This window comes from Saccopteryx bilineata, chromosome 4 (genome assembly GCF_036850765.1).
Source record: "Saccopteryx bilineata isolate mSacBil1 chromosome 4, mSacBil1_pri_phased_curated, whole genome shotgun sequence".
Lineage (NCBI taxonomy): Eukaryota > Metazoa > Chordata > Mammalia > Chiroptera > Emballonuridae > Saccopteryx > Saccopteryx bilineata.
In genome coordinates this window covers 62,468,278-62,480,858 of record NC_089493.1, presented here as the reverse complement: position 1 = coordinate 62,480,858, position 12,581 = coordinate 62,468,278, and the positions used below count along the sequence as shown (strand labels likewise).

Genomic DNA, 12,581 nt, shown 5'->3' with positions numbered 1-12,581 from the left:
GAAGTCTGAGGCAGGGGATGGGTCCCAGAGGCTGGAGGAGAACCTCCCATCCTGGGCCTTCCTCTTCCCTATGGCCCAGAGCCTTGTGGTCTGGGCCACATGGGGATGTGAGTTCCAGTTCCTCTCCTGACTCTTGGCTATTCTGAAGGCATTGTAATTAAAGAAGGAGCTTACATTTGGCAAGACACAGACAGGCATTTGAATGCTGCCACCTTGGAAGAGCTAATAATATTTACACAGTAGGGTTATGGTGGTTATGGTGAGGATTAAAAAATTATTGTATAATAACATGGCTGGACAACAACTATTTCCCCCTTTCTCTTTCTTCATAAATATCCATTTCCCTGCCCTGTGAGCCTAGCAGTCCTCCTCCCGCCGCCTCAGGGCCCTCTCCTGTGGAGTGGCCGTGGTGGTAGTGGTTGGGGGGGGCCTGCTTGCGAGCTGAGTCCTAGGGGGCCTTCCCTTCTGTCTCTGATTTTTTTTAATAAAGTTTTAGTCTTAGTTCTTTGAAAATTGAAATAAAAATTATTTATTCAAAAGTGATGCCTTTTTGGCTTCCCAAGTCAAAAAGTATAAAGGAGTATAAAAGAAAAATGAAATACAATTTTATTGAGGAAAAAGGCATAAAGGTTTGGATTCCATCTTTCTAGACATGCACAAACACATTTTTAAAACAAACAAAAAAATAGGACTTTGAAAATACTAATTTTTACCTAACAGACCTTTGATATCTTTACTTGTGCATAACTTTTAGGTCCACGACCTCTAGCGCAGTGTTTTACAGCCCCTGTTGTCCTTGGCATTGTTCGTATCTTCCTCCACGGGCGGTGGCCCTCGTCTCCCCTCCTGGGCAGGGAGGCAGAGTCCTCTGCATCCGGCCACCTGGAGGCCAGTCCACCTGCGGAAGCCTGTGCTTTGCAGAAATGCGTTTCACCAAAGCCTTGTGTCATCAGCTTGTTTTGCAGGAACCAGGTGGAGTCTGTGGCTGAAAGAGCCTGCTTATGTTTCCTGCTACAGGGCGAGTTTCATTAGAGCTTTTCCTCTTCCTAATTACAGGCCTAGTAAGGCAGGGCTGTGTAATCCCAGCCTGCCACTCCACCGAGACCCATTTAATAGACCCGTCACTTCACCTGGGGGTACAAATTCCAAGGGTTCTGTCAGTGCCCCTGCGACCCAAGTGTGAGAGACACAAGTGGAAGCGGTTTCCAGAATCAAACGTAGAGAGAGTGTCACAGTTCCGCATACTCCATCGTTCCTCAAGTCTGTGCAAAAGAGTGGGAAGCAACGGATGTTTTGTTTTCTTGCCTTTTGTTTTAAAGGTGTTATTTATTGATTTTACAGAAAAAGAAAGGAGAGAGAGGAGTGGAGGAAATGAGAAGTATCAATTCCTAGTTGCTTCATTTTAGTTGTTTTTTGATTACTTGTTGTACATGCTTTGACCAGGCAAGCCCAGGGTTTTGAACCAGCGACCTCATTGTTCCAGGTTGACGCTCTATCCACCACAGGTCTGGTTGTTCTCTTACTTTTTTTTTTTTTTTTTTTTTGTATTTTTCTGAAGCTGGAAACGGAGAGAGACAGTCAGACAGACTCCCGCATGCGCCTGACCGGGATCCACTGGTCACGCCCACCAGGGGGCGATGCTCTGCCCCTCCGGGGCATCACTCTGCGGTGACCAGAGCCACTCTAGCGCCTGGGGCAGAGGCCAAGGAGCCATCCCCAGCGCCCGGGCCATCTTTGCTCCAATGGAGCCTTGCTGCGGGAGAGGAAGAGAGAGACAGAGAGGAAGGAGAGGGAGGGTGTGTGGAGAGGCAGATGGGCGCCTCTCCTGTGTGCCCTGGCTGGGAATTGAACCCGGGACTTCTGCACGCCAGGCCGACCCTCTACCACTGAGCCAACCGGCCAGGGCCTGTTCTCTTACTTTTTAAAAGAGCTCACATTGTAACCAAACAATACCAAAGGGTATAAAAAAAGAAATTGATGATTATCCTGATCTCTAGCACCCTTACCCACCCTGCTGTCCTCACCTTTGAGGTCATCACTATTAATAATTTGCCACATGTCTTTGTAGACTTTTCTAAACTTTGAGTGAATGGGATCATAAAGTATTCATTGTTCTTCCACAAATAGATGCTTTTAAAATGCAAGTTACCGTTTTGTATGTCAAAAATATTTTGCGAGTTCATGGGAATAATTTATGTGAAGGTGATTTAAAAATTAGGGGAAGAGCAGAGCAGGCAACCCCAACGGAAACTGGGGCTTGACCAGTCTGTCCATGAGTTCTCAGTCTCTGGTCTTGATTTTTTTCTGGCCCTTCCTTTCTCTGTCCCCTTTCTAGGTGCCCGCTCTGTCCCCTCCGTGTAACATAGCCTGCAGTGTGGGGAGGTGTGCTTAGTGCAGGCAGAATTGGACTTTAATCTAGATGTGTTGACTGTTAGCAAGTTACTTAACTTTTCTGAACTTTAGCTTTCTCAGCTATAAGTGGAGAGGATAATCACTGTGTCACAGAGTGACTGTGAAGATTAAGTGTGCTAAGGAACTTTCTAGCTGATAGTATGTGCTCAACAAGTCTTAATTTCTTTTTCTCCTGCTCCTTGAACCTTCATGCTAGAAAGGTGTGTGTAGGATGTGGATGTGTCACCTCTTGCCAGGAGTATTTGCACTCAAAAATTGATTAAAGCTTTAACTGAAGAAATTAAGGAGTAGGAAGATTCTTTTGTAGTGAAGTCATGCCTCTCTGCCTGGTTTTTCAGAAATATTTCGTGAATAGTCACAAAGGTTGTGTATTCACCCCAGGTTTTTTTCTCTCAGAGCTGGCCCCAGGGTCAGTCGTGACCTGGGAAGACGGTTTGGCTGCCGGATGGCAGCCAGCATTTCCCCTTAGTGTCTCAATCTCATGCATTTCTGGCCACATATTTAGTGAGGAGGTTAAAGGCACACAGAGGAACTGGTGTAAGGGGAAAAACAGCATTACCGAGAATGTCAGAGTTCAGACACTTGCTCTTGTTATTGGGGACAACGCAAGTCTATTTGGCCCTTTTGTGAGAAGTGGGAAAAGGCGCCCCTTCTGGGAAGATGGGGCCCTGCAGATGCGCTTGTGGGTGGTTGGACGGGGCCTTGGTGGAAATTTGAAACCTGTATGGTTTTGCAAGTCGATGTCATCTCAATAAGTTCAGTTTATAAAAATAATAAAGGTAAAATCAGTAACCAGAAAAAAAAAAAAAAGAAAAATTAGAGAGGGAACTCTTCCTCCAGGGTGAAGGCAAGCTCTGCCCATTGCGGGTCAGCTGGGTCAGAAGAGCCTGGATTTCTGCTGGCCGCCCTTCCTGCTGCCAGGCACCCTATGCTGGGCAGAGCCTGCAGAACCACAGACAGTGGGCCTGTTATTACAGCTGTTTTCACACAGCCTAAAGAGACACTTCCTTTCTCTTTCCCTACCCTCTTCCAGCATCCTGGTCCAAGCAATGGGGAGTCAACCAGGAAACTTCCTCAGGGTGTTGTTTATGGCGTGGTACGGAGATCAGATCAAAATCAGCAGAAAGAAATGGTGGTATATGGGTGGTCCACCAATCAGCTGAAAGAAGAGATGAACTACATCAAAGATGTGAGTCATTTAAGGATTTTTGTTTCTGGTTTATACTCTTTCTATAGCATGGAAGTTCGGGAGCATTGATGAGAAGGTTAACAAGGCATTTTGGAAGAATTCTCAGCATTATTATTTTGAATGGAAATGTTTCTCCATATCTTTGTGGTCTTGTTAAGAGTACAGAGGTAGCCTGACCTGTGGTGGCGCAGTGGATAAAGCGTTGACCTGGAAATGCTGAGGTCACCGGTTCAAAACCCTGGGCTTGCCTGGTAAAGGCACATATGGAAGTTGATGCTTCCTGCTCTTCCTCCCTTCTCTCTCTCTCTCTCTCTCTCTCTCTTTTCTCTAAAATGAATAAACAAATCAAAATAATTAAAAAGAGTACAGATGTAATTAATTCTGCAATGAGATATAGAGTGAACTTCTGATTGTTACTAAGCAGGGCTACTTAGGAGACGTGTGAGTTTGGACAAAACTGACAATTGTCAGTCTGTTCTCTGTATCTATGAATCTGTTTTTTTTTTGTTTGTTTGTTTGTATTGTGTGCGTGTGTGTGTGTGTGTGTGTGTGTGTGTGACAGAGACAGAGAGAGGAACAGATAGGGACAGACAGGAAGGGAGAGAGATGAGAAGCACCAATTCTTTATTGCAGCTCCTTTGTCTCCTTAGTTGTTCATTGATTGCTTTCTCATATGTGCCTTAACTGGGAGACTGCAGCAGAGCTAGTGACCCCTTGCTCAATCCAATGACTTTGGGCTCAAGCCAGCAACTTTGGGCTTCAAGCCAGCGACCTTTGGGCTCAAACCAGCATCAAGCCAAGCAACCTCAGGGTTTTGAACCTGAGTCCTCCATGTCCCAGTCCGATGCTCTATCCACTGCGCCACTGCCTGGTCAAGCCTGTTTCTATTTTGATGAAAATATAATATTGCTACAGTTCATCTGGGGAAGGCTTGACATCTTAACTATGTTCCCTGCCAGTCTCCACTAATATCCAATCGTCCCTAATAAACATATAGTCTAATTTTAAAATGTGCTAATTCTACAAATGCGGCCTCAAGATTAAGTCCCCCCATATTGTCCCCTACATGACTGTGGTCATTCTAACCAAGTTGCTTCCTTTGAGCCATTCATGTAGTAGAAGTCCCAGAGACTTCCTGCAGGGGGCTCACTTGAGACTTCCTGTTCTATCTGAAGATACCTGAGCTCCTTGTCCTTCCTAGGGGCACCAGAAGAAGAGTGTGGACAGGGACTGTTCGTAAGATTTTTGTTTATGTTTTTTAAAAATATTGAAGGCTCAATTATGAAGGCTTCTCTGGAAGTGCTACTATAGAGAATCTTGAATAGTGTTTTTGTGAATGGGTGTTTTGGAGATCACCTTGACTCTTGTTCTGTTTAGTGCCTCATGGATTATTGATGATTATTGAGGAACTGACTTCCAAATGTATGGGCTCTCCAGGGCTCACACTTCCCTGGATTACATTCTAGACATTTAATTGGTCTTTGGCAATCAGAGCAGAGTTAGGGAATATTAGAAGTTGTTTTTGCTTTTTGGTTCTCTTACCCATGTGTTTGTAGTCAACTTGTTAAAATTTTCCTACTTGTACAAACTGTGTGATAGAAAAAGGGGCAGATTTTGCCCTTATTTTGTTTTGAAGGTGATGAATTGAATTTCAACAAAGCACTTTTTTTCAGAGTTTATTTGGATAATTAATATTTACTAATAAACCTTATTATGTATATATAATCATATAATCATAATATATTTATTATCATTAATAATATGATTCCCTTGGCTTCTAATATCAGGAGTGATGTTATTCCTTAATTTCCCAAATTGTCCTGTTCTTAAGATTTTTGGGGGGAGGGCTCTTTTCTTATCAGGGTTTCTTAAAAGATTTGTAAATCTTACATGAATATTTTATAGCTTGATCTCTAACAAGCCTCTTTGTGGGCTGCAGGTGAGAGCCACTTTGGAAAAAGTAAGGAGACGAATGTATGGAGACTATGATGAAATGAGACAGAAGATTCGACAGATCACCCAGGAACTGTCAGTAAGTCAATAACATATCTCAGGGATGTGGAAATATGAAAGGATGATAGAGCTTAGAGCAGGGGTCTCAAACTCGCGGCCTGCCGAACAATTTTGTGCGGCCCGCAGACTAATCCACGAAGTTCAAAATATTTTGGATAAAATTAAGTAAGCCTAGGGGCCTACTTGTATTTTTCATTTCTCTAGCATCCTAGCTAGATATTAGCTTAGTTAACAGCAGTTGTGATGCGAACTACAGTTTCTGGTCGTTTTGTGACACTGAGTAAACTGCATGTACGATTGTGCTTGTTGTACTGATTTTTTTTTTGTTTTCAACTGCAGTGAGAAAAGTGTTGCGTAACAGTTGCCTTTTGTAGACCTAGTGCGGTCCGCCGAATGGCTGTGGTCTTGCTCTGCGGCCCACATGCTGAGTTGAGTTTGAGACCCCTGGCTTAGAACTCCCTCTTAGTGTCTGAAGATATTTGAGTTTATGATGTTCTTTATGAATGGAATCAGATTTTCAATGAACTGAAAGAATTTTATTATAGAATAGAGATTATTATTTCATGAGTTTTTTTTTTTTGTAGCAAGAATACTCTTCCTTATATTAAATCGTTCCCTCCGAAGTCAGGAACAAGACAGGGAAGCCAGCTATCACCATTATTATTTAACATTGTGTCTGAAGTGCTAGCCAGTGGAACTAAATAAGAAATAAATTTAGAGGTATAAAAACTGGACAGGTAGATAGAAAACTATCACTATTTATAAACTACGTGATTATAAACCCACAAAACCCAACCGATCCAAAGAACAAAAACTACTATAAACAATAATATAATTCTGTAAAGTAGCAGGGTAAAAAATTAATAGATACAAAGAGATTTCAATGTATAAACACCAACCAGTTAGTAGAAATAACAAAAACAACAAAAAACTACCAAATATCTAGAAATAAACTGTAATGAGTGGAAAGACATATCATGTGCTTAGAAAGGAAGATTCAACATATGTATATAAGATGTCAATACTATCAAGCTAACATACAAATTTACTATAACCTCAAAATACCAACATATTTTTATTTTATGTTATTTTTCTACAACTAGACTAGGTGATTTCAAGGTATATAGAAAATAAACATGAAAAGTTGGGGAAATTTAGGGAGGCGGAACCAACAAGGGAGACTAGCCCTATTACTGTTACAAGAAACTAAAAAAGCCTCAGATTAAAAAAATTATAGTATTGGCACATAAATAAATAAATATCAATGAAAAAAATCAAGAAATGTACCCTAATGTCTGACAAATGTAGCATCTCATATAAAGGGAAGAACATGGACCAGTCAATGTATGCTGTTGTAACATCTTACATGCTGTTGCAACAGACTTATACATGAATAATTTCAAAATAGATCAAAAACTTAAATGTTAAAAATGAACCTTAAAACTGCCAGAAGAAAACATGTGAATTCTTTTGTATTCTTAGAGTGGAGAAAGTCTTTTTTTTTTTTTTTTTTTTTGTATTTTTCTGAAGCTGGAAACGGGGAGGCAGTCAGACAGACTCCCGCATGCGCCCGACCAGGATCCACCTGGCACGCCCACCAGGGGGCGATGCTCTGCCCATCCAGGGGTGTCGCTCTGTCGCGACCAGAGCCACTCTAGTGCCTGGGGCAGAGGCCAAGGAACCATCCCCAGTGCCTGGGCCATCTTTTGCTCCAGTGGAGCCTCGGCTGCGGGAGGGGAAGAGAGAGACAGAGAGGAAGGAGAGGGGGAGGGGTGGAGAAGCAGATGGGCGCTTCTCCTGTGTGCCCTGGCCGGGAATCGAACCCGGGACTTCCGCACGCCAGGCTGACGCTCTACCACCGAGCCAACCGGCCAGGGCAAGTCTTTTTATTTTTAAACTATGACATGTAATACCAAAAATCACAAAAGAAAAGGTTGATAGCTCTGACCACATTAAAATGAAAAACTTGCGCTGTCAAAAATACCAAAGTCAAAGTCAAATGACAAACTGGGAAAGATGATTTGCCCTTCATTTAGAGAATAGGCTAATTTTCTGAGTGTTTAAAGAACACCCATGAATCAAGAAGAAAAAGACTACAAATCATAAAAATAATCAAAATATTTGTTACTGATCATTGATAGTAAAGGAAAGGCAAAGAACTCTTAACTGCATGACCAGATGCTCTACTGGCAATGAGAAATTCATATTAAAAGCATCCTGAGACGTAATTTTTATCTAGTAGACTAGCAAATCTTCAAGAGTGGGACAAGACACTGTATTAGCAGTGCGGTGGAAAAATAGGCGGCTTGCTGGGTGGGGTGTGATTTGGCATTTCTCTTAGGCACAGCGGTTTGCCACTATCTACCCAAATTATAGATGCCTATATTTTGACCCAGCAGTTCTAACTGTATTTATTTATTTATTTTTAGATTAGAGGTGGGGAGGTAGTGAGGCAGACTCCTGCATGTGCCCCAACTGGGATCACCCTGGCAACCCCTGTCTGGGGATGATGCTTGAATCAACTGACCTATTTTTAACACCTGAGGCTGATGCTGGGACCAACCGGGCTATCCTCAGTTTCCCGGATCCATGTTCGAAGCACTCGAGCCACTGGCTGCGTGAAGAGAAGAGGGAGAGAAGGGGGAGGAGAAGCAGATGGTTGCTTTTCCTATGTGCCCTGACCAGGAATTGAACCTGGGACATTCATACGCCCGGTTGATGCTGTATTCACTGAGCCACCAGCCAGGGCCAGAATTTATTCTATAGATAAACGCTCACATATGTGAAATGACATACACATATGAACTTGGTTGCTGCAGCATTGTTTATAATAGAAAAATCATTGGAGACCTAAGTGTCCATTAAGAAGGGGAAAGCGAAAAAAATTATATCTCTACAATAGGATACATAGAGTTGTAAAAAAAAAAAAAAGATAAAAAGAGTGAGTAAGCTCTTAAAAGGAGATATGGAAAGTTTGCAAAGATTATAGAATAGATAGTGAAAAAGCAAGATGTAAGGAAATAATGTGCTACCACCTACATAAAATAATAGAGGAAAATAAATGTCTCTAGATCATTTTGTGTGTGCACAGAGAAGGTTGCTAAAAGCATAACAAGCGAGTAATTAGCAGTGAGTCTTAATTGAGGGGCAATGCGGGGAAGGTGGTAGCCGAGCAGATGGGACAGGGAGATTTTTTTAGTGTATATCTTTTATACTTTTTAAATGTTTGAACTATGTGACTGTATTACCAACTCAAATATTTAAGAAAAGACAAGCTTCCTCTCTTTTAACCAAGCTAATTCTTGTGAGAAAAAATTAAAAAAAAAAATTCTGTGGTGATGAAAGGCGATTTGACTTGGTTGGGGTAGTGAGCACACAATACAGCACACAGATGGTGTGTTGTAGAATTGTGTGCTTGAAACCTGTATAATTTTGTTAACCAGTATCACCCCCATAAATTTAAAAAATATTTGTGATTAGTAATCTTGAAGAAAAAATGCCCACGTATCTATGACATACTTTCCATAGGAGTGAATAATTGCAGGACAGAGCGCGGTTCCAACAGCCGCGCATTAGTATACTTGATGACTTGGCTGTGAGGTTATCTGCTTATGTAACACCTGCTGCCTTGATTACAGGGGCAGGGGTTTATAAACATATCCACCCAGCCTATTCTTCCTGGCACGTAGGAAGACATTTATGAAATTCCCATCTACTTATGGAAATTCACTCTGCTGTCCACTGACTGACACTAACAACTCTAATTAATGTCAAAAGATTGGGTTTGCAAGAGATGCATAAGCAAGCCTCTGCACACCCTTGTTTCCTCATGCTAGAACTGTGACAGGAGCCTCGCCTCTCTGCCTACAGTCTCCTCCTCCAGGCCACACCACACGCAGCCAGACTGATTGCTAAATTACTGCTGGGTGAGCATGCCCCTGAACAAGACCATGCCACCTGCTCCGGGTCCTGGCCTGCTGCTTCACCTCTCTCTCCCACCCTCAGGGTCTACCTCCTTCTGTATCATGCTTGGCTGTTTTCTGTGGCTCTCACAGGGGTCTACCTTTGAGCCTTCCCAGAACCCTCCCCTAGCTCTCTAGAGCCAGCCCTCCCTTAAGGTCCAACTCAAGACTGGCCTCTGATGGACTCTCCCAAACATGTCAAACGCACACACCCAACAATGACAACACGACAACAGCAGCAGCTACAAAACAACCCTTGAGAATTGGGTGAACCCAAAATGTATTCTTTCCGTGGTGCGTAGAAAGAACAAGGGCACAAGGAGCTATTCCAGCTGGGCTCTAGTTGCAGCTGTGCCATGTCTCAGGTCTTCGTGTGCAAACCTTTAACTTCTGCTCTGCTTCCTCCCTATGAAGGGCAGCGTCTCTCTGCTGTGTGGTGGTGTTGTGAGGACTGAGGCCCAGTAGGAGAGGGTGTAAATACTATTCAAAGGAGGAGTATTTCTGTCTTTCTGATCTCTGGGTCATGCAGATGTTGACATCTTCATTTAAAGCTGTCCATGAAATATCATGGAAGTGGATGGGGCTATCAGGAGACAGTTCCAGCCTGAACGAAGGTTATTGTGTGTGTGTATGGATGGGTATTGCATAACTGTCTCTTCACTCCGCCCAGGTTTCACAGGCTCAGAAGGGCTACCTGGAGAATCACATCCAAACGCAGTCGTCAGCCCTGGACAGCTTTAATGCCATGAACTCGACTTTGGCGTCGGACTCCATCGACCTGCAGGTATTCCTCTGCTCACTGTTGGGTGCAGTGCCCCTGGTTTAGTGTGAGCACGCCTGACCAAGAGCGTGCCCTGTGCCTGTGTGGAAGCCTAAGTCACAGGATGTCCTCAGCTCACACTCAGGGTCCCAGGAGCTCGGCAAGCCGCAGAGAAGGCCATGCCAGGACGAGGGAAGACGGCAAAGGGAGCAGAAGGAAGCGCTTCCACGCCGAGACTCTAGTCTAACCCTTTACTGCTGCATTGTTTTGCTTTTATTTTATTTTATTTATTTATTTATTTATTTATTTTTTCATTTTTCTGAAGCTGGAAACAGGGAGAGACAGTCAGACAGACTCCCGCATGTGCCCGACCGGGATCCACCCGGCACGCCCACCAGGGGCGGTGCTCTGCCCCCCAGGGGGCGATGCTCTGCCCATCCTGGGCGTCGCCATATTGCGACCAGAGCCACTCTAGCGCCTGAGGCGGAGGCCACAGAGCCATGCCCAGCGCCCGGGCCATCTTTGCTCCAATGGAGCCTTGGCTGCGGGAGGGGAAGAGAGAGACAGAGGAAAGCGCCGCGGAGGGGTGGAGAAGCAAATGGGCGCTTCTCCTATGTGCCCTGGCCGGGAATCGAACCCGGGTCCTCCGCACGCTAGGCCGACGCTCTACCGCTGAGCCAACCGGCCAGGGCTTGTTTTGCTTTTATTAAAACAAGGATTCAAATTCTGAGTTCTGTGCTGGAGATGTCACTTGCTCCACAAAATACTCAAGTGGTCTTAAGTGTCAGCGTCTAGAACAGCTCAACAGTTCCCACCATTGCAGCCTTGATTTACAGGAAATTCCACCCAATCACCAAAAGAAAGGCAGTCTGGCCTGACCAGGTGGTGGCGCAGTGGATAAAGCATCAGGCGCAGTGGACGTGGAGGACCTAGGTTTGAAACCCTGAGGTCCCTGGCCTGAGCGCAGGGTCACTGGCTTGAACATGGGATCATAGACATGACCCCATGGTCACTGGCTTAAGCCCAAAGGTTACTGGCTTGAGCCCAAGGTTGCTGGCTTGAGCAAGGGGTCACTTGCTCTGCTGCAGCCCCCTGGTCAAGGCACGTATAAGAAAGCAATCAATGAACAACTAAGGAGACTAAGGTGCCGCAACGAAGAATTGGTGCTTCTCATCTCTCTCCCTTCCTGTCTGTCTGTCCCTATCTGTCCCTCTCTCTGTCTCTCTGACACACACACACACACACAAAAAAAAAAAAAAAAAAAAAAAAGAAAAGAAAAAAAAGAAGGAAAGAAAGAAAGAAAGGAAGTCATTCTGTATTCATTTATGGCAGGTAATTTCCAAAGGCTATTAAGTACTTTTTCCTAATTTAGAAATTATTTTGCATTAAAAGAAATCCTGTCTTGTAGTAGGAGACAGGGAAGCAGAAAGCCTCAGGATCTCATTTGTGCAAATGTGTGTTGTCCATCTGCTTCAAGGAGCTAGCTTTCTTTCTTGATTGATTTGATTTGCTGGGTGTTTACCCCTCAGATGCTGCCCATTGCTATTCTTCCAACTAAGCCACGCCCCTACCTAACATGTAAATGAACTTGAAAGTGACCAAAACAAAGCATATATTTACTTGAAACAGAGTCCCTTGGCTTCAGTTTCCAAATATGCAAACAATAGTTCCTGGCGCACCTCCAATTATATTTGGCTCTTATCTTTTTACCCGCCTCTTAAAAGTTCCACAAGCTATTTCATATCCTCTCTGGTTCTATGTAAATAATCGATCAGATAAGCAAGCACATTTTCATGTTAGGGTTATCGACTTCCCCTAGAACTTGGTATTCTCTAATAACAACTGTCGGGGCAGCAGTGCCACTAACAAAGCTAGGGCACTGTCCCCTGGGTGGGCCCCTTGTTTGGATTTGTCTGGAGGCCCGTATCTGGTGGGGCCTCTATGTCCCCGGCTTTTCCTGGCTCTCCACTGTGCGTGCCAGCTTCCCCTGGAGGCAGGCCAAGCCCGACTTCATGCTGGGCCTTTGTTTGCCCTGGCTCCTTTTTCTTCCCTCTTGGACATCTTCTCCCTCCTGGCTGACTAGGAAATTCTGTACCCACCTGAGTTCGCACCTGGTTGGTATCTGTGCTGAGTTTCCGGGTTTTCTCTCCTCACATGACCCTTCTGATTTGCTGTCTTACTGACGTTCCAGGTGTTTACTTCAGAGGTCCGCTGCTAGGACAGAGTTAGCTGTCACCCAGCTACC

The 12,581-nt window shown here is 44.2% G+C and overlaps 1 protein-coding gene across 2 annotated transcripts in view; it reads left to right on the top strand.

Annotated features, from left to right (window-relative positions):
- The window catches only part of MYZAP (myocardial zonula adherens protein), a 111,003-nt gene that overhangs the window by 23,775 nt on the left and 74,647 nt on the right, over positions 1-12,581 (top strand). For both annotated transcript variants that reach the window (XM_066276058.1, XM_066276059.1), the window contains exons 3-5: positions 3,446-3,601; positions 5,541-5,633; positions 10,247-10,360. In XM_066276058.1, the coding sequence (XP_066132155.1) occupies positions 3,446-3,601; positions 5,541-5,633; positions 10,247-10,360 (363 nt within the window). The remainder of the gene's footprint in view (positions 1-3,445; positions 3,602-5,540; positions 5,634-10,246; positions 10,361-12,581) is intronic.